General features: G+C 37.1%; 1 protein-coding gene across 5 annotated transcripts in view; it reads left to right on the top strand.

Annotated features, from left to right (window-relative positions):
• Positions 1–23,166, top strand: part of Cdkl5 (cyclin dependent kinase like 5) — a 140,646-nt gene that overhangs the window by 48,447 nt on the left and 69,033 nt on the right. For all 5 annotated transcript variants that reach the window (XR_013105811.1, XR_013105812.1, XM_076918313.1 and 2 more), the window contains exons 4-7: positions 10,398–10,534; positions 15,781–15,901; positions 17,941–18,000; positions 20,777–20,867. Coding sequence is in view for 3 of the 5 variants with exons in the window: in XM_076918313.1 (XP_076774428.1) it covers positions 10,398–10,534; positions 15,781–15,901; positions 17,941–18,000; positions 20,777–20,867 (409 nt within the window). In the remaining 2 variants the exon portion in view is untranslated. The remainder of the gene's footprint in view (positions 1–10,397; positions 10,535–15,780; positions 15,902–17,940; positions 18,001–20,776; positions 20,868–23,166) is intronic.

Here is a 23,166-nt window from a genome sequence, read left to right on the forward strand (position 1 = left end):
TGGAGATGGGACAGTTTTATATTTAGAAGCATTTATTGAGAGAATAAGATTTTCAATAAGAAATGCCATATTGGGGGGTCTTCATCAAACGTTAGACTGTTTCAAATGGAGCACTAAAACTCTGCTGGGGAAGAAAGTTTCTTTTTTATTGGATATTTTATTTATTTACAATACAGATGTCATCCTCTTTCCCTATTTCCGTATTTCCCCTCCCTAGAACCCCCTATCCCATACCCCCTCTTCCTTTATGCTTTTATATCGTTTTGATTACATGCATATGATAAGGTCAGTTCTGGTTGAGGGTCTAGCAATACAAGAGATGCAAATAGTCAAGGAACAAACAATACAATAAACACAAATAGTCAAAGAAAAAGCAAGGCATTAAACCCAATTACATGAACACTCCCATGATCACTGTTTCTAAGGGCTTATCAGGATGACCAAAGTATCTGAGCCTACTTCCTTATCCTAGCCCAAGGTCATTTTCATATCTGAAGCCTACTTCCTTGTTCTAGCCTAAAATTTAGATTCCTGTCTGAAATTACTTCTTTGGGGAAGTAAGTTTCAAACAACCTTAGCTGTTAACTCTTACCTAACCAAAGACAAAGACTGATAATGAAAGTCTACATAGCTTTTGAGATTTAGGCAACAGTAGAGACCTCAGTAAAAAAGACTTTCTAAATCCTAACCCAGCTTCCATATGCACACTATAATGAAGCAAGTCTTACAAATTCTAGTGTTAATGAGGTACTCCATTTTCTACTTTCACAGGTTTAGTAAAATCTTAAAAAGTACTCCATTGTTGCATTGAGTTGCAAGCTACCATATGAAAAATAGGTAAAAAAAAAAAAAAAAAAAAGTATCAGCATCAGCCTCTGTATCTAATTCGAAACCTGAAGATAGATAACATAGCCTGGCTTCATTGATGCACATTTCCTAAGCACTTTAAGGTACCAACGTCTATATTTAGAAAGCATAAAATTACAGAAGGGTTGTAAACAAAAGGCTTCTAGGATAGCTTCCACAACATTTGATGTAACTAAACTACTTATGTGGAGCACTTGCATATTACCTAGGGCCCCGAGCAGCCACTGTGAGGACAGTCACTGAGGACAGTCTTAAAGGAAGGTACTGGGAAATGCTTTTAAGCTTATTCTGGGAGACAGTGTACTTAAAAACCATGTGCCTATGTGCCTTTGATCTATGGAAGCAGTTGCCCCTGGGTAACCTACTGTGAGACCATTGGAAATAGGCTCTTTGAGCAGTGACTTTAGATAATGACAGGTGGTCCAGAGACAAATGGTGATCTAAAAACAGTGATTGCGAGAGAAAATCAAAGCAGCACTCTTGCATGTGTATGGAGACTTCTGACTCTGTATTCACCTTTAAGGTCACATTGGCAAGCTGCAAACTAATAATGGCCACCAGATCTTCAAAAAAAACTTTTTGGGGGGCACAGGGTCTTATGTAGACTAAGCTTGCTTAAAACCCTGTTATCTAGTGTTCTATGTCTTTACCCTATTCCTCTGGCAAGAATACTCTTAATACAAAGAAATGGTTCATGTCTGGTGACCAACTCTTTTACAGTATGAATTATGCATCATAGTTTCACATAGATGAGGTTGTCTATTGAACTCCTATGTAAATTATGATAATATAAAATCTGTTTTATTATCTAAATTTCAACCAGTGTATTATAATAAAACATAAAAATATTCTGATATTGTTTTCATTGTCTAGTAGCTCTCAAACATTCATTTTATTAGTTGCTATAAAAATTCCTATTATAGTAGTGATTATTCTAAATCATACATGTCCAAATCTTTGTAAAAATAAATGAAATAATTCTATAAAAAGCATTGATAAGCTAAAATGGAAATTGTACTTGGTCTGACTGACATTCACATCAATATTCCTAAATATTCTTTAACTGATGGTATGCAGTATGAGAATATATACCATCTTTTGGTAGCTTTAAAAGATTATAATTACATCCTACTGTTCTGTTAACATGATATGGATCCAGAAATTTGTGTGAAATATTTTATTTTTAACTTAAAAAATGTATTTAATTTTAAATTTAAATAAAACATTATTATTTTATTTAAAGTATATTTTTAGGTAGACCACTTTTGGTGCAAAATATCTTTATTATCCAAGAATAACTGATTATTGTTTAAAAGACATAAATTTTCATAGTAAATGAAAGGGTTGTTAATTTAACTGGAAAAAAATAAGACTGAAATTTTGAAAATAAGTTTATTTTATAGTAAATACAATTTCTATTATAATAGCAATTGTGTGCTAATTTAGATTTTAGCAGAAATGGGTATTATCTTTTAAGCAGGAATGTCAGTTTTTACAGTAAAGTTACATAATTAGCTCAATAAAAATATAGCAAAAGGCTTTATCAGCTTTCTTGCTTCTAATATGTGTATCCTCATGTTTTAGAATTAATATATTTTGTATCTATGAGTGTTTTGCCTACAAGTATGTACGTGTACCATGTACACAGGTCTGGTGCCCATGGAGGTAAGGGCATTAGATCCCCTAGAGCTGGAATTCTGGATAGTTGTGAACCACCATTTGGGTGCTGAGAATCAAACTAGGGTTCTTGAAGAACAACAAAGACTCTTAACTTCTGAGCCATCTCTCCACTCTTTCCTGCACTTCTAAGATTTTATTCCCTGATTGTTAGCTGCTAAAACTCTGCCAGATGATTTATCAGTATCTTTGCCTATGCATTTCCCTGTAAGATTTTAATACTCTCAATGAGAACAGAAACTTCTGTTGGGAGAAAGAATATAGGCTGGGGATGTGGCTCAGTGGTAGTCTTTGCTTTAATTCCCAGCTGCTACCCTCACCCCCAAACAAAATGGTATGTTTGAGTAAGAATAAATTTTTATCAGAGATTACTTCCTTTGTTGGTTTTTCTTTTATTATTTTAACAGCTACCACATTTTGGCATATCATCATAAATCTGGCATCTCAGAATTCATAGCAGCACTCTGAATGATGATACAAATTTCTCTATTCATGTATGCTGCCACAGAGAAAATTAAATATCAAATACCTAACAAGTTAGTGGTCTCTACTGAATTAATTCTGTTCATTATTTGGATCTTCTGTGAATAAAAAATGACCACAAACTCCAAAGTTACAGGGGATTCTTTGGTTAAAAGATGTTTTCAGATTGTATATAGTAAATATTTTAGCCAAATTCTCTTTAACCTCCCTATAACTGCAGTCTTGGACTTTGACATTTGATAATCAGATGGTCATGTATTAATATATCATCATTATTAGTTACATTTGTTTGATTATTATATGTGTTGTTATATATGTGCAGTATCTGGTATCTGGAGATCAGAGGGCAGCTGTGGGCATCAATTCTCTCCTTCCATTTTGTGGGTCCTGGGGATCAAACTCAGGTTGCCAAATCTTGGAGGCAGCCCCTTCACCCCCTGAGCCATTTCACTGGCCCTGGGTTATCACTCTTATATAGAGACAAAACCAAATTTATTGAAGAATCCAGGAGTGCCAATTTAAACTAGGTAGTTTTGAATAGTAACTGAGAAGTATTGTCTGTTAAACCTTTATGTTAGGGAAACATGTAGTCAGAATGTTTTTATTTAGATTTTGATCCTCCTTTTAGATCTTTGTACTGTTATCTTTGATGAATGAAAAATTCTCTCTGCTTACCACTGAGCCTTAGGGACATGGCTACCTCCAGTGAGCTGCGCAGTCATCCATGTTTCATTGGGGTGAGGATGTTAGGTCATTTCTCTGCTTTTATATCAAATAAAATGGGTAGAATTTTAATTCCTGTTGTTTGTTTCCTATAAATGCCTTTCTCTTGAATATATTTATGTCTTTAATTATTATGAAATGTTTAGTTAATTATATAGTCTTTCCTCCAGTTGATTCCATTCTTATTTTTACCTAGAGACTAGAAAACTTTGTACTGGTCTCTTAGTTTGCATGTTGCTATAAAACAAGAATTCGTTAATTCTAAACTTCAGGAGCCTGAATTCTGTATAAGAGGGGCCTTGAAACAAAATTTCCAGCCTTGATTATCTAAAGAATCTGATTATCTGAGCTGTAGCACTGGCTACTCCTGGTACTATCAGACTTCCTTTGCTGCCCAAACCAGATAGATCTCTTTCAAACCTCAAGGATTCTTGTAAGATTTGGCAACATTTTGCACTTTTTGTGATTTCATAAACTTTCTCTGTTCTTTAACTTGTCTTTCATCTCTAAAAATTGAAGGATCTTCATCTTTTTTGTTTTTTGGTGCATAAAACAGTAACATCACCATTCAAATCTCTGGCCACATTGATTGCCCTGCTGCTGCTGTACTGTCTTCAATCAGAGCAACCAGAATCAAACATGGTACCCTATGGTTTCGTTCAAGGATGGATTGACTTTTCTTTTTCATTATATCTGTTTAAAGATCTGTTTTGGGGGCCTCTTCGGCTATACAAAGATGTCGGGTTTGTGGTTTCATAAAGTAGGTTATAGCTATTCCTGGATTTCTTTTCCAAGCCCACGGTTCTTTAAAAATAGGGTTACAATAGTTTCTGCTGATCTTTAGATTTTTCTTTTCATCACTGACTTATCTTTGAATTTATTTTGCTCCTGTGAGCTTTCTTCTTAAAAAGCTGCTATCTTTTATTTTAGTGACTCTCTTGATTTTTTTTAGGTGTGTTAACTTGACTCAGTGGTAAGCCTGCTGAAGTAGGCCAGAGTTTTGTTTGTTCTTACTGTGCATCCTTTTTTGTTGCTGTCACTTTGTCCTGGGTAGGGTAGATTGTATACTGACTGCATAGAACTTTGCCAGAGTTGCTTTGTCTTTAACAACCCCTCCAGTGCTGCTTTTTTATTTTTGGTTTTCGAGACAGGGTTTCTCTGTGTAGTCCTGGCTGTCCTGGAACTCACTCTGTAGACCAGGCTGGCCTCCAGCTCAGAAATCCACCTGCCTCTGCCTCCCAAGTGTTGGGATCAAAGGCGTGCATGCACCACCACTGCCTGGCTCCAGTGCTGCTTTTGTTTTGTCTGAGATAGGATATTGGTATGTAGCCCAAGATAGCCTGAAATTAAAGTTTCATATATTCATTCATTCATTCAATCTACCCACTCTCCCCTTTTTCCTCTCCCCTTCCTCCCCTGCCCTTCTTTTCTTCTCCTTTCCCTCCCCCTCCCTCTTCTCTTTATTTTGAAAAATGATCTTACTATGTAGCCTAGGCTGGCCCAGAACTCATAGTTTAGCCAAAGATGGCTTTGAACTTGTAGCAATCCTCCTGCCTCAGCCTTATGAGTGCTAGGATTACAGCTGTGAACCGTCTCGTTTGGCTTTCTTCAAGAAGGCTGAAGATTTGATGCTCCAACCTTTGGTAGTATAGGGACTGTCCAGGTGTTCAGCGGTCTCTATAAGTTGGCTAAGTTTTAGAAGCTATGCTTAGTGCTTCCCATAATTTCACTTAACTCAGTCATTCTGGATTTCTGACGGGGTTGAAGACCTATAGTCTCATAGCCAATCCTGGCTATTTACTTTGAGAGAAAAGATTTGAGAGGATGGTTTTCAGCTGACATTCATTCTAAAGCCAAGAAAAAAGCCAGGTTCAACAGTGCCTAAGGATGAGATTGGTTAGCATGGGACTTAAACAAGTGTAGAAACATTGACTTTTAGAAGTAGAAGAGACCTTTAGAATAAACCACTGTAACTCCAGTCAGTCTCAGTTTGTAGGTGAGGACCTGGTATGTGTTTAATGTGACTAAAATGCAGGCCTAAGACCTTCACTGACAAGTCATGGTGTGCTCTTTGGCTGTGTGGGGTTAGCAACAAGCCAGATAGCTGGATCTGATATGTTACAAAGTCTAAGCATCAATCTAGGTATTGTGACTCACTCTCCAAAGCTTACTGTAATATACTATACTACCTAAGTCCCTCTGTTCAACTTAGGACAAGAGGTTGAATGTGACTCTGAGTCCATGCCCCTGAGAAAATAGCTGTCCTTTTTAGATGTCAGTTATTTCTGAGATGGAGAAATTACCACAGATAGCACACAAGGATTATCTTAACTAGTGGTGATTTGGGGAGGAGAGAGTGGAGGATGCTTGTTTTCATGCACTGTGTATGCTGTGACTTCCAGTGCTTTGCTACTTTTTGCTTGGTTTAGAAGCACGTGTGTCTGTGGGGTGTACATTACTTTTCTCCGTCATATCATTATTTACTACCACACTTTTCACTTTCCAGTATAGGGTAGGCTAGAAACCTTAAAAGTACTCACAGAAACAAAATTATAGGATGTTCTGAGTAATGACGAGTACTTAGTGTGCTTGCACTTTGGGAATTAAGCACTTCACTTCTTGCCTGTTCCCAGTCATTACAGTCTTAATGCTTAGGTTATTATTTATGGCTGGCATAAAGAGCCTCATTTTCTTAAAAGGCAGCTCAGTAAGGTGGTGTTGGCACACTACTATACCCTAAGTGATGTTATTGTGTGTCCCTCCAACAGCTACCTTTGTGTGTGTGTGTGTGTGTGTTCTTGAGAATTGAACCTAGGCCTTGCACTTGCTCAGAAAGCATTCTACCACTGAGGTATATCCAGGTCCTCTTTCTATTTTTTTTGTTTAGAGACAGTGTTTCAGGACATTGTCCATGCTGGCCTTGAACTTGGAATCCTCCTGCCATAGCCTCCCAAGTAGCCAGGATTACAAGGTGCCACCAACCTGTTTCACTGTGTGCTTATCTTCTTTCTCTCTTTATAAACATTCAGAATATAGCCATTATGTTTTTATAACTTCACTGTTAGATGGAGCTAGTATATATGAATAATATATTTTATCAGCTACCAAAATTCTGGGAGGCTTAGGTTTATAATTAGAAAGACTTTGGCAGGAGAGATGGCTCAGCTGTTGAAATCTAGACTCACAACCAGAAAGACTTAAATGGAAAAATTATTAGATTTATTTACTGATGAAAAGTTTATAATTAGAAATACTCTACTGAAAAAAACCATAAATTATTAGGGTTTTTTGCTGATGAAAATGTAAATGCCTTGCCCAGAGTTGCATGTTGCAGTATACATTGTTTAAAAGGCAGAATCCAAAGTCTAGCTCTCCACAGTTCTATTCTGGTGGGTTTTTTTTTTTTTTTTTTATCATTGCTATTTTGATTTGGACATACCAAGGCCACTTTATCTATTAGCACAGTGAAACCGTCCCAACTTGATAATAATATACAACACTGTCTTTTTCCTTGCTTTTTGAATGCTAAGCATGCCCAAGCATTTGATTAGAGAAGAAAGGCCAGCTGCATCTACTTAGTAACTTCGTACTCAGCTCCAGCGTAACTAATTGATTCTCTTAAAGGTTTTGTATGTAGACATACATACTGTTGACCCTAAGTACTATTAGGTTCCCCATTTTTCATATTCTAGAAACATTCAGGGTCAGAGATGAGTGAGGGAAAATTAATTCTGTTTTTCACATTACCTCACAACCAGCCCTCTCAAAAGTTTTCAAAAGAAAAATTGAAAGTACTCTACTCAGAATTGAGAAGACAGAGTGCCTATATTGTTGGCCACCTCTTACCTGCTTCCCACATCTAAAGTTGGGGAGACCTAGGCATATACGTACAAAGATCTCTTCCTGGGGCCCAGCTCAAGCATTCATAATAGGAAGTTGTGATTATTCCTAGTTCTTCAAAGTTGGACGTATGTTGGACAGAAGAGCTTAATCAGTAAGCAGCCTCAGTCCAAATCCAAAGGTCCAAAGTGTGAAATGTATCCAAGTTTACTTATTGAGTACTTATCTGATTCTATAAGTAGGAAATTTCATACTTGGCCTTATGTAATATGTTGGAGTCAGAAAATAAGCACATTGAAAACATAAAGTTGTCTTCCATGATATGGATGTATGAAATGTAAATGAATTTTGTATTTGAATTTGAGTACAAATCCCAAGAGATATCATTATACCTCTCTCTCTCTCTCTCTCTCTCTCTGTGTGTGTGTGTGTGTGTGTCCTCTCTCTCGTGTACTTACTTATTTCATAATCAAATTTCTAAAATCTTAAACACTTTTGGTCACAAGCATTTCAGCTCAGGGACACTCCACTTGTAACAAGAAAATTGATGATGTGTTCTGTGAGAAGAAGGTGCTTACCACAATTATATTTGTGGTAAGGAATGGCATGGAGAGGAGTCATCTTATTTTAGGGTCTGGAAAATCCCCTTAAGGAATGAAATTTTACAACAACCTGAAAGAACTAGTGCCATCAAGAGCCAGGGTGGAAGGCTGAACATACTGGGCTCAGAGAACAGGTGAAAAGGCCCTCTGCTGGCAACAGGGTTATTTTTGCAACTAAAAGGCTAAGATGAGAGAGACATGAAATTGGCATTCTGATATAGTTTCTGATGGAAGATGGTGGCTTTAGTGGCTGGGACCACTGTAGTACTCAACAGCAGTCAAGGCTATTGCCTTTAACAGGTAGCCCTTCGCCACTTCACAATTCCCTCAGGAAGTCCCACAATTGCATGTCATCAATCCTCCCTGGCATGTGGGATCCACTGTCCAGGTCTTTCCCCCTCACTCAGGGATAGGTCACTGCTTCTGCTACTGTTGCCCTTGTCCATTTGTGCACAACAGCATCCACATCCTTTACGAACCTGTGTCCCAGCAACCTCCAACTATTTCCTATCTAAAGAGCACCTCACTCAAGTAACCAGGTCACAAAGAAGTATTGACTTTATGTTTCCTCATTGTCACAGATCCACCACTTCCTCAAAGTCCTGTTTCTACCAACCTCTTCGTTAAACTCATTTTGGAAGGGGACTGAATGTGGGGACTGGACAGAAAATCAGCTAATAAGCAATTTTTATTCTGCATTTAGAATCTTTCTCTTCCCTTATCACGAACCCCAATCAGCTTTTTCCCTTTTGGGTGCCTTTTGTGGAAAGCATGTCTTCTTCAAAGCCATAGGTGTTCTTGTCCTTGTCCCAGAACTTCCAGTTTCTTTCTCTTCAGACTTAAAGATATGCCTGGATTCAGGCCCCTAACCAAAGCATGGGGCCAAACGTGTTTTACAATTCATCATTTTGAAGTTTTAGAATGGAAATATTGCACTCTACATAGCACTTTGTAATCAAGGCATATTTCTATAGCCTAGACTATAAATATTCATATTAAGTGAGTTAAATAAAGAACACAAATAGTCTCATATCAATTCCATGTTCCCTCTGAATGAATTTTTCACAAACTTAGAAGGGGTTTAGTTTTCCAACTAAGGATTTGGGAATTATTATAACCTGTATTCTTCAGCATACATATTAAAAACATACTACTTAGAATTTTCCAGTTACCCCTTATAAGCTATCATAAGTAGACATTTAAAGTAAAATCCTAGCTTCTTGCTTGCCTGCCCATTAATCCCTTACCATTAATGTAGCGTCTGTCTTGCCTCCCTGTCCATGGAGGATATCACAAGTGAAATTGATGGTATGGAAGGGCAGATGCTGGTACAGCATAAGATCTCTGTCCCAGAACAGCTATACCATCTGTGATGGACAGATGGACATGCCACGGGAAGGCAGCAGGAACCCGCAGCAATTTCTGTTCAGAGAAATAAGACGCTCTTAAGATGGGATAAGGGGTTTTGGGAAAGGGAGGAACTGGGAGTGGGGGTAACATTTGAAATATAAATAAAGAAAATATCCAATAAAAGAAAAGAAACAAAAAAAGAAAAAAAAAGAATTTCCCATGGTTTGGCCATGAACTGCATCATGAATACCTGTGCTTACTGAGATGATTCGCACACAGTCACACAGTCTGAAGAGTAAAATACTCTTTTATGACAAAACTTGAAGCTAACCTTAGGACATCAACTGCTACACATACTGGACACAAAGCTTCCTCTGCACATTGATGGTGTTGGCTTTCATAACCCTTTTAAACATTTTCTTCCCCAATGTAGAGTGTTACATCTAAAATGATGATGAATTCATATGCTGTGTCTATAAATCTATGGTTTGATACAACAAATAAAATAAAATAAAATGCAAGCAAAAATGGGTTTGATGTGTTCAAGGAAACCTTTTTTTGTTGTTTTGTTTTGGGCTTTTTGAGTACCTTATAGCACAGGCTGGCCTGAAACTTACCATCCCCCAGCTTCAACCTCCTGAGTGCTAGGGTTATTATAGGTCCGCACTACCAAATCTGACTGAGGCTTTTCTTTAAACTTTTTGTTTGTTTTCTTTCTCTCACCATGAAAATGTCTTAATATTTTATCTGTGGATGTCTTAAGTAGAAGATTTTGTCAGTGGTCTTAAAATTCTTCGAATGGTACTTTTGAAAGCTTTCATTTATTTTCTTTCTTCACCACTGCCTGTATTCTAGAAAATGAGGAAGTCAAGGAGACGACTTTACGAGAGCTTAAAATGCTTCGCACACTCAAGCAGGAAAACATTGTGGAGCTGAAGGAAGCTTTTCGTCGGAGAGGGAAATTATACCTGGTGTTTGAATATGTTGAGAAGGTAAGTCATGAATAGACAGTGTGCAGCCTCTATTTTTCTGTTGTTTCTGACACTATTGAAGAATGTAGTATTACTCAGTATGTCCTATCAATGTACTCATAATCTGAGGGTCTTAAATATGAAAATACCTTCTGTAGTCATTAGATATCCTGAAATAGATTTAGGGATTTTGTACAAGTTCGATGCATTCAGATGGCAAGCAGGAGCTGGGTCCTTCTATCAGCCTAGGATGCTGAATGAACAAAGGAGAAGCAGTCTTTCAAGAACTGCCGGCATTCTAGCTTTCTTGAGGGAATTATAATTACCTGAAGATGCCATTCAGATTACTAGAAAGCAGTTTTTGAAGGATAACTCATTAATGAACATCTTAATATTGTAACCTAGGGGCAAAAGGTTAATTGTCTCAGAATTCCTTAAAGAACAGCTGACTTTGAGCAGTTGATTTTAGCTGCTTACATTAGGAGAAACTGGAACCAGAGGAGCCTGTTGAAGGTTTTGTTGCTGTGTGAATAGATGGCTTTGATGTGCATGTGGGCAACACAGATTAAACTAGAGAGGCTTCTGTTTGCTGTAGGTCAGTCCCCTGGTGTTTATTTTGACTTACTGAACAAGAAAGCAATGGTTTTAAGAAGACTGACTGGTCATGTGACTTTGACTTCATTCACCATTTATTCAGTATTTTTTAAATAAACAACACAAAATAATGCTTACTAACACAATTTAAAATATACAAGACTCTTGTTTCTAATATATCTTTATTAAAAATAATTTTATATAAAATGTTCTGATTGTGAGTTTTTCCTCTCCCAACTCCTCCCCACTCCTCCCCACCTCCCAGTCCACCCAACTCCATGCCCTTTCTCCCTCTTTTAAAAAACAGTCAAACACTAACAAAAACAACAGAATTTTAAAAAGAAGGAATGTGCACATACACACACACAAAAACAAGACCAATAGTAATATAAAATCAGAAACTATAATTTACAATCAAAAGACCAGTAAGACAAAAAAAAATGCCTGAACAAACATATAGAGCAAAAAGTCTACAAAAATGCCATTGAGTTTGTTGGTGTTGGCAATCTACTGCTGAGCCTGGGGCCTGCCCTTAAGGGTGGTCAATGTACCCAGTAAAGGCTCTGTCCTTTTTAAATCAGTTATTGTATGCTACTTCTCCAAAATCTGTTTTTCTATGTTTTGGTATTTCCCTATCAAAATAAGACTTTTTAAAAGATGGTTGTTTTAAAAAAATATTGCTGGACTAGGGTTATAGAAAGAAATCAGATTATGTTTATTTTCTAGTTATCACAAATACATGTGCAGTTTTCAGTTTTCACTGGCAATGAAATTTGTCACATCTAGTATTTCACTTTATCTTTCTTATTTCTGTTGTATTCGTGGTGGTGGTTTGTGATAAATAACACTTTAGTATATCAAATAGAGATATCCCCTCAGTATATCTGTTTTCTCTGGGAGAAGCAATTTAACATGCCTGAGATCTCTCTGCTCACAAATGACTGTGCTGCAGCCAGTATTAACAATCTTTTGACACTGTGGCCTGGGCTGCTTTCTCTGCCCCTGTGATTCTTGAATGGAAGTTAACCATTACACATGCCCACCAGTGGCAGTGCCTACACAATCTACAGTGAGTCCCAGGAGAAAGATGCTCAAACAAGATAGGGAATTATTAACTGAGACCCACCATTGCAATGCTTTAAACAAAATAGGAATTTATTTCTTCCTCACAAATATATACAACAGGAGCTAGCACAGGACAGAAAGGAAGCTCTCTGCTCCCTTGTCTGTAGTGTCAACCCAAGCTGTCACATCTAGTTAGCTAGTATATAGTGACATGATCACACTTGGCTGCAAGGCAGAGAGGAAATGTGTCCGTCATTCTGAGTATTTAAATCTGTGGTTGAAAACTGTATTCCCTATGGAGTAAAGAAAAGCGGCTGTGGAGGTTAATAGTATCTCTGCCACTTAGGAACCTTGAGTAGAACATAAACTAAAAGAGCACCATCTTTTCTGTACTATTCAGCCCTTCTATGCCTCCTTGTTCTTGGCATCTCCTACATATCTGTTCATTAAAAACAATGCAATTAGCATAGCAGTTTTTTGAAAGCTGAAAACATTCTTTCAACATTTTATTTTTTACTGAAACCATTAAATATACATCAAATCCTCTATAGAGATTGGTTAATGTGTTTTGCATATTGATCTTCTGATTAAAGCTCTTATTGGTCTTTGTTGTATACAACATGCCCATAAGTGCATCTTTAAACAGAAGCAAAGGCTCCACAACCTAGAGAGCAGTCTCCGTGTAAAACCTGTCAGTATTTATGCTTATCAGTGCCAGCACCTGTTCCTTCCCAGTGCTTTATGCATGCCTCTCACCATTGACATGCATTTTTGTGGTTCTCTTTTGTTGTGTATTTCCAGACTATTAAACACGATTTACATGTGCACAGCAACTCTCTTTTTAAAGAAACCTTATTTCAGTGGTTGATAATGATATTTAATTACATTGATTGTTGGGAGCCTTTACAACTTCTATGGTGTGTTTTATCTAGGAGTGTTTCTCATATTAGACAAAGTAGAGCAGTGTAAAAAAATATTTGTTTGGAGCTAGAGTTGTAGCTTAGTGGTAGAATGCTTTCCTAGCGTTGCAAAACTAAAACAATAACAACAAACCTGATGATGTTAACATAAATGGATTGTGCCCCAGTTCTTTTAAAAAAAGAAAGAAAAAAATGGTACAGCACAAGAAGTGGCGAGTGCAGCCTGCATCTCTGCACCCAGGGAGGACAGCAGCCATGGTTCAGATGACGTATGTGCAGCAGAAGGACTCTGTAGATTCTTAATTGAAATGTAGATTTCTTTTTAAAAAAAAATGTATCCTAATTTCATTCATGTTGCTGTGACAACATATCCTGACAAAAAGCAACTTAGGGGACAAAGGGGTTTATTTTAGCATGCAACTCTAAATTATACTCTGTGCAGGGAAGTCACAGTGAAAAGAGCTTGAAGCAAGTAGGCTTATCATATCTGCAATCAGGAGCAGAGAGAAACAAATTCTTGCATGTTAAGTGCTCAGCTAGATCTCTATGCTTTTTGTACAATTCAGAGCCCCAAACCCAGGAACAGTACCACACACTTTCAAGCTAGGTCTTCCCTCCACATCAATGAAGGCAGTCATGACAATCTCCCACAGACCTACTCACAGGTCAACCAGATCTAGGCAGTCCCTCATTGAGACTCCTTTCCCATTATGTCAACTTGACAATTAAAACTTAACTTTTACAACATGTACAACAAAATTTCATAAACATAATACTTTCTGCTGCTTCACCAAATGCATCTGTAACTGCTGTTTTGTTCTTTTTTAATGGAACAGCAGGGGTCAGTAGGTTTAAAGATTCCATTACCTTGATTCATGTTAATGTTTCAGCAATTTGGCCATTGTTCCTGTGCACCATTGGTGTAAATGCCAGTAGTATAAAAGGCAAACAGCTGAAGGTGGTGTGACTTCTTGAGCTATGAGCAGCATCTGAGCCTCTGTTTATCCCCAAGGTTACACTTTGTAAGATCCTTCCCTATGTGGTTACCTTCAAACAATAAGCTAGGTTATACTGTGAGCCTTTTGATTGGGCTTTGCAAAAAAGATGGAGAATCTTTGGTTAACGTGGCAATGCAACAGAGACTGAGTAAGGAACTAGCCATATATATATATTATATAAATTATATAAATTATTATTATTATTATAATATATAATATATATTAATATATATAATATATAATAAATTATATATAATTTATATAATATATATTATATAAATTATATATTATATATATATAAATATTTTTTTTTTCATGCACACCAGAAGACAGAATTGGATCCCATTACAGATGCTCATGAGCCACAGCTAGATGCTGGGTATTAAACTCAGGACCTCTATGTTGGGACCCGTACTCTCCTCAACGCTTTGCCTCAACGCTTTGGGGCTAAGTGCTCTGGTCAAGAGAGAGAGTGGGGCTCTTGGGGCAGGAGACGCAAAGAATGGAGACAAGACAGAGGTTCTGATCAAGTCTCAAGTCTCTCTTATTGAAGGGAATTCTGAAGTATTTATATGCTTTTGCCATGTGCCTTGTAGGCGCGTGGATACCACGTGCCTTGCAGGTGTTGATATGACGTAAGCCTTACAGGTGTCTATAGAGTGGACAGCATGTGCGCCTTACAGGCATATATGGCCTGGATAGCACGTGGACAGCACGTGAACTGCATGCCTTGCAGGCATGGCTACCACATGCGCCTTGTAGCTGGGGGCAATAAACAGCAAAACAAAATATGTGGGATATCAGAGTGTGCTTCAGCTGTTGTAGGCTATTGAAAACCAAATCTCTTATCAGGGTATATGGTTCCAGATGGCTGCAAAGATAATCTAGCCGCTTTCTGCTAAAAGTCGGCTCCCAACACCTCTAGGAGAACAGCCAGTAACTGCTGAGCCATCTCTACAGCTTCTTAACTCAGCATTTTTTGTTGATTTTGTAGATTATGTCATATCTTCTAAGTGCTGGGATGACAGACGTACTATTATGGTACCTGACTTACCAGAAAATTTTGCATGAACTTTGTACAAAACTAGTCTCTGATTCCAGACAGACTGTTTGGAATTGTTTAGGGTTTGTGTATTTCTTTAACAGTATTTTCCTCTCTAATTTTTAATTTGTGTGTGTGTGTTGCCACAGTGCACATGTGGCAGTCAAAGGACAATTTGTTGAGTTAGTTATCACCTTCCACCTTTACATGAGTTTCAGGATCAAACTCCCATTGTGAGGCGTGTATCATTAGGCAGCAAGTGTCTTTACCTACTGAGCTATCTCACTGGACCTCAATATTTTCTAGCTTGTTTTAATTTTTATACCAAATGTAAAAATTAACCATAAAGAAATCTCCCTTCTTCCCTCCTCTCATCTTTTTTTTCTTCCCTTTTCCCCTCCCTCTCTACCCTCTCAGTATTAGAGTCAGCAGTAAAGAGTAATAAAAATGTAATTTCTCATAAAGTAAACCTTGTATTTAATGCCCTATCCTGATCTACCATAAGCTAAGTTATAGATTAAATTCAAAACATAAAAAAATGCATGTTGTATATTGGATGGATCCTTATCTAAGGTACTAAAGATTAGTAGTACACAATTGATGGGCTTGCCTAATTTTGATGATGAATGCCTTTGTATTTGCTTTTAGAATATGCTTGAATTGCTGGAAGAAATGCCAAATGGAGTTCCACCTGAAAAAGTTAAAAGCTATATCTACCAACTAATCAAAGCTATCCACTGGTGCCACAAGAATGACATTGTCCACAGAGGTGAGTATAGACTTTTGAAATTAAAAAAAAAAAAAAAACCTAAATCAATTGGCTAAAATTAAAGATTTGCTGTTTTAAAGAGTATTTCTATCTAAGTTAAGCATATTTTGAAAGTAAAAGAAATAAGAAGCCCTTTGTTCTTCAGGTCTCCTATAACCATCAAAGGGCAGCATACAAGTTTATTTGGCTATTGTGGTGATATTTTATTTATATGGCCAAGTCTTCTATAAACTGTAGCAACAACTAATTAGTTAGCAAATGCAAATTTTGAAGCTTATTCTGGGTGGAATTGAGTGGCGAAAGGACAATTTTCATAGCCTTTGGGTCTTACAGATAGACTAGGAAATGTGAACCAACTCAAAACCAAGCTTTATATTGGTCTTAAATCTAGTATATATCTTCACCTCCTGATTTTTACTCCCTTTTGGTGAGAAGTAGCCCTTTCCTGTAGTTTGAGGGCATAGTCAGCCTTGTATGGGCCATGACTATACTTCTCTAAACTATATTACTTTTTCTTGAGTACCACTAAGTCAGTGATTTCAGCAGTAAGGAAAAAATGCTCTGCATCATTTTGACTCTCATATTTGTTTTTTAATAATCTTACTTACACTGTGAAATTTTACAGCAGTGGGACACAATTTGATACAACAATAAAGCTAGAATTTTTATCAGAAAATATTGACATATCTACTTCTTGTCTAAATTATCTTTGTACCATGATACTGATGCTGATGATTGTTTTTATTACTGCTATTACTATACTAAATTTATCTGTTCAAATGTACAAGGATAATCACCTTTAAACTAGTCTTACTTTTAAGAATAGCTGAAAGGTATTATGAAGATTTTGAATTTCTACTATTCGACTCTCATGTTACCAAGATTGTAGATGTCATAGATAAATCCACAGGTTAACTGGCTATCTAGTGTCTTAGGTGATAGCTCTAAAAATAGCCTATGTTATACTTTAGCATGTTAATGAGGAGCTGACTTAGGTGTGCTTCCATTATGAGACAGTGTTTTGATTAAATGTATAACTGATTAATGGTAGAAAATTTGATTCTGGGCTGGAGCTGCAAGTGGTAGAGTCCTTGACTAGCATGAGTAAGACCTTTGGTTCAGTCTACCTGGTTAGAAAACATACTTCCGTGATTGGGAGATCTGTAGACTCCACCATACTCTCCTCACTTTCCCCTCTACCATGTAATATAGATAGTTAGTACAAGTTAAACTTGTAATTGTTCTCTCAGAATTTGGAAGCTAGAGACAGGAGGATTGGGAATTCAGGGCCATCTTTAACTACATAGGAGTTGGAGGCAGTCTCAACTACATGAGACCCTATCTCAACAAATAAAACTGAAAAATGCTTCTCAACTTCATGTTTTGCAAATTTCTGCTCCTCACTTCCTATCACATCTTTACATGATCTATTGGAGAAAAAAAATGGAAATCTTAACTTGGCTCATTAGCATAACTTCAGCATTAAATGTTGTTTTAGTTGTGAACCACATGGAAAAGCTAAATAGGTATGTGAATATAAGAATTATACAGAACTTTTATTTTTGTTAAAAAATATACTATTTATAATATGCTGTTTAGCTACTGGTGTATATATTTTTAAAGATAGCATGTGGATATAAAAATTTGAAGTTTAATCTCCAAAATTTTGCATCATCAATGTTTTATGGAGCAAAAATAATTCCTTGAAATATATTGATCTAAATTTAATCATTTAAAAATTCCTTACAAAGTGTCCTCAACATATGTTGTAGGTTCTAACCTTAGCAGGGAAAGGGAGAGAGTGAGGTTTGGGGTTTTAGGGCTCTTCTTGGTAATTGTGGTTTGCATGTCTCTTAACAAGAAATTAATTGAAAGATTTATGTAGCAACATAGTATGTCTTGCTCTTCTGTATACTGTACAGTTTTCTAGGCAGGCCTACTCAGATGACTTTACCCAGAAGCCATTGCAGTGCTTACAAGTGTTTACGGGACCACAGAACATTTTTACTTACTGTTTTTTTTTAATCTTGGTATTCTAGATATAAAGCCTGAAAATCTCTTAATCAGCCACAATGATGTCCTGAAACTATGTGACTTTGGTGAGTTGAAAAGAAATTGAGAGTATTAATTTAATATAACACATGGGTATCTTTTAAAGGTATATTAAAAGTAATCTTATGTTTTGATTTAAATTAGCAGAAGAACATTCAGTTGGGTCATATGCTGTCAGGTGATGACTGGGATAGCTTTACTTTCTCTTTGTTGTCTGGTGTATTGTCTACAATTTTAACAAATTATTCAGGTATTTGTCTAATGGAAAGTAGTTTGAAGCAAATACTTATTTGTCATATAAGAGTAATGTACCAAATTACCTCAGAACTGGAGTTTTCTTTGAGCCATCAATATAGATTCCTGGGTTAAGTAGGATAAAATATTTTAAATATTTAGTTATAACCACTAGATATATGCCTATATATATTCACAGTTATGTATAGCATGCATACAATGGTTATAAGGTCAAAGCAATTTTTAAAGTACTTCTGTTCTTCCATTTGTTCCTGTTAAATGTTTAATAAATGAAATTGGTAATTGGTATATAATACTCTTCTTTCTTGAATATATAGAAAAACTTCTAAAAATTATACTAGTGAAAAATCTGTATTGTCTCTCATGTAGGTAATTCTATTTTAAATGCTGTTAAATATTTCAAATAATTTTAAAAAGTTCTAAAATCTTGAGTTAATAGTGTTTAGGTCATGGCTCAATAAAATGTCAGAAATGAGCATTTATGAAATGAAACAGACAACTAGACAGCTATAATCAAATTTTGAATTAACCTTAGTACTCAGCAGTTGATTTAATTATTTACATTATTTTATTTTAAAATAGTATTTCATGTATCCCAGACTGTCCTCTAACTCACTATGTAGCTATGTAGCCTTAAATTTCTGATCCCCCTACCTCCACTTCTTGAGTGTTGAGGTTATATCGAGTGCCACCACACCCTATTTATATGTTAGAGGTAGAACTTACAGGTACCTACATCCTAGGCAGAGACTACCAACTGAATTGAATGTATTCCCAGCCATCAGCTTTTTAAATTAACCTTAGTTAAAAATCTATATTGTAAATATGACAACTCTTTAGAATATTATTGGAAACTGGAGTACTTGTTGCTCTTGAAAAAGACCTCGGTTCAGTTCCTAGTACCCACAAGGCAGCTCAGAACTGCCTGTAACTCCATTTCCAGGGGATCTGACTTCCGCTTTTTGGCCCCCACTGGTTTCCAGGAATCTTCTATTTATGAATTCCTGCCTGTAATTATGATTATGTCCCAAAGTGTCAGTAGACTCTGTCCCTAGGACTCCATTTACTATGCCTCCATAATTCTACGTTAAGATCCAAGGTGACTGAAGATTATAAAGCAGATATAAATACAAAACAAATGAGTGCAGAATGATTAATATTAAGAGGAAAAGAGTACTGTTTCCCAGAACTATTTCTTTGGTCAGGAAGTTCCTCCTGGCAGCACTACATGTGGCGTTCTGTGTCCTGTGGGTCCTATCAAGGACTTCCTAATTAATTGCCTTCCCTGGCAGAGAGGCAACTCCTTTGTCTGGCTTGAAGAGCCCTATTCAGAAGTGCACATTGTTATTCAACAAATGCTTCAGTAAGAAGACTTGATTAGCTGAAGTTAGGGGTTTTGTCTTTTGCTGTTGTCTTTGTTTTGTTTTTTTAATTGTTTCACTTTAAGAAACAAAAATTCGGGTTGGAGAGATGGCTCAGCCATTAAAGAGTAAGCTCAAGGCTCACAACCAAAAAATACAAGAGACGCTAATTTTTCTTCTCACATGAACCTTAATTTTTACTCCAGTTTTAATGTTTTAGTTCTGTATAACCCTGATGGTGAACCTCTATGACAGTTGATGAGTTAGATGGGTAATTAATTTATATTACTGCTTCATTTTGTAGTCCTAAACCTTTGGAAAGAGTGAGAGACAAAAATAATGCCAGTGTCTGTAAGATAATTAAGATGCCCCTAAGTTGCTTCTACAACATTAAGGGCTAAGAATAATTTCCAGCCCACTTGTTTCTATCAGTGCCAACTGTTAATTATTTACATGGTGACTGGAACTGCTCAGCAGCAGTAAATACACAAATACAATGTAGGTCTCACATAGCAAAACAAATGCAGGTATGACTGCCTTGTGGTCTAAGTGGGCATTTAACTTTACTCCTAAAATGAGCCAATTTGAAAATATGGTTTGAAAGCTTCCAAAAACACAGGGGGAATTTGAAAATATGGGTATCTTTAGCATAAAGATTGGGTTCATAGCAAATTCATCCTGTGCTTTAACATTTGAATACTATTAACTATTTCAAATAAAGATGTTCTTAATATACAGTCCTTTCAATATTAGTCATTATGTTCTTTTGGTATTTTTTTCCAATCTCAATGACATCATGTTACTGAAGGTGCAGTTAGTTTTCTTACCCTTCTTTGTTTATTTTTTTAAATTAATTTTTTATTGGCTATTTTATTTACATTTCAGATGTTATCCCATTTCCTCCTTTCTCCCCCACCCAGAAAGCCCCTTTCTCATCCCCTCTCCTCCTGCTTCTATGAGGATGTGTCCCCACCCACCCACTCCTACCTCCCACCTCCCCACCCTCAAATTCCCCCACACTGGGGCAAGGATCTCCTCTCCCACCTATGCCCAACAAGGCCATCCTTCCCTACATATGCAGCTGGGGCCATGGGTCCCTCCCTATGTGCTACCAGGCTGGTGGTTTAGACCCTGGGGAGCTCTAGTTGGTTGGTATTGTTGACTAGAGGTGAAATATTTGGACAACAGGAACTTGCTATTCTTTCAGGTTTTGCTCGGAATCTCTCAGAGGGTAATAATGCAAATTACACAGAGTATGTGGCTACAAGGTGGTACCGATCCCCAGAACTGCTACTCGGGTGAGTTACCTTTCCGAAATAGAGTGAGTTATATACATTTATTGGTTTTTAATATAATTTTTGTTGGGATCACTTATGGAAAATCAAAACTCTGGTTACTTACATATATTAGTTGCATATTCACTGTAAAAAGAAAAAGACACCTAAGAACTTGATGCTATGAGACAAGCTTCATTTTATTTATCACAGTTCTGAGTAACTGTAACTTGCGCTCAGTAGAGTGGCCTCTCTTGGAGTCATTCTGATGGTAGCTAGTGGGCCAGCAGATTGACTGGGAGTTAATTGATGGAGAGAACTTCTGCTGGTATCTGATAGACTTCTTTTGGTTTTGTCTACATATGTGTGTGTGTGGCTTTTTGGGAGGGGAGGGGAGGTGTGTGTGTGTGTGTGTGTGTGTGTGTGTGCAGTGCATATAGAAGCCAGATCATCATTTGTTGGGCATCCAGTCACTTTTGTGAGACAGGGTCTCTCTCTGGCCTCCAATCCATCAGTTAGACTAGGTGCCCTGGACAGTGAACCCCAGGGAGTCTGCTCTCTCTGCCTCTCCATTACTGGAATTACAAGTGTGTGCCACCATGCCTGACATTTTTGTGTGGATTCTAGGGACTGAATGAATTCAGGTTTTTATTTTTTGTAAGTTATCCATTTTACCAATGGAGCCATTCTCTTAGCCCGTCACAGACTGTCAGGAATCCGTCCATCAGGACGTACTTTTCAGTAAACTAGTCCAAGTTTCCAAAACTGATAGGAGAATTCTGTGTATCTGGAAGTTTAGCCCTAAAGTAACGGTGCTTTCCAAGGTCCTATTCCTATGGAATTTGCCTTATTGACTAAAGCATGCCCCATGACCAAACCATAATTCAAAGTATGGAGAAAAAGCTTATCTCTTAATAAAGAAAAGTATTAAAGATGAATTACAAGGGGACAGTTTGACATTCTGGCTTATCTGTTGATACATTAAATACATACTTAAGTTTCTGTTCAACCACTTTGCTAGACATAGGGTAAATACTGACCCAGTTATCAGCTTTCTTCTGAACAGTGTAAATCTTGTTGGATGATAAATGGCTATTCCTATTAAAACTACATTGCTGATTTTTTGCCAGCAACATCTCCACACTCATCCCCCTTGTATACCTCTCCACTTCCAGTGCCCTGTCACTCGTCTGTTAATACAAGAAAATCTGATAATGTTTTTTAAATTTTGCTTTACAGCCAAAGAAGGAGCCTAAAGCCTGCATCTCCATCACATACTCTCATTAATAATCTTCTACCTATTCTAGGTTTCTCTCATTTCTACATATCCTAGTGTTTTCTCATCTTTCACAGTCATAGTTCCTTCCTTGGAACCTAAAAGCAAAGAAACAAAACATACTCAAATGAACAAATAAAAGTAGTCATGTTGATAAATAATGACAACTACACAAATTGTAGGTTTTTCCACATTTCACTTATGTAATATGCATGTGTCTGGGAGAATATGATACCCTTTATGTAATAGCAGTGTAAATTTCTGTAGTTCTTCTGAATAGCACTAGTAACTACATGTATTTCCCATTGAAAGTTTATTGGATGTTAAGTATTCATTTTCTAATGTTTTCAGCTACCATCTGATGTAATTCTTGGTTTATTGATAGTCTAGAGTCAATAAAAATTATTGATGTTTCAAAAATCTTTATTATTCTCTTAAATCAAAAGTTTGCTTTATCCTGAAAAATAAATTATGATTAGTCACCATCATTTCTGCACTAATTTTGTGTGTGTGTGTGTGTGTGTGTGTGTGTGTGTGTGCACACACACACCCACATACCACCATGAGTGCATATGGAGAGATCAGAAATTGTCACTGGGATTTTTCCTCTATTGTTCTCCTTATATCTTTGAGATAGGGTCTTTTGCCAAACCTGAAGCTCATTTGGTTGGCCAGTGAGCCCTCCAGGATCCTTTTGTCTCTGCTTCTCAGTGCTGGCATTACAAGTATCCACTGCAAGACCCAGTTTTTTTAAATATCTTCTTTATTTACATTTCAAATGTTATCCCCTTTCCCTGTTTTCTTGTCCCCCTCTCTCTGCTTTATTAGGGTGTTCTTCCACTCACCCACCCACTCCTGCCTCACCACCCTGGCATTCCCCTACACTGGGGCATTGAGCCTTCACAGGGCCAAGGGCCTCTTCTCCCTTTGATGCCAGATAAGGCCATCCTCTGCTACATATGTGGCTGGAGCCATAGGTCCCTCCTTGTGTATTCTTTGGTTGGTGGTTTAGTCCCTGGGAGCTCTGGGGTTCTGGTTGGTTGATAT

The sequence above is a fragment of the Arvicanthis niloticus genome, chromosome X, assembly GCF_011762505.2.
Source record: "Arvicanthis niloticus isolate mArvNil1 chromosome X, mArvNil1.pat.X, whole genome shotgun sequence".
In the NCBI taxonomy this organism is placed as follows: domain Eukaryota; kingdom Metazoa; phylum Chordata; class Mammalia; order Rodentia; family Muridae; genus Arvicanthis; species Arvicanthis niloticus.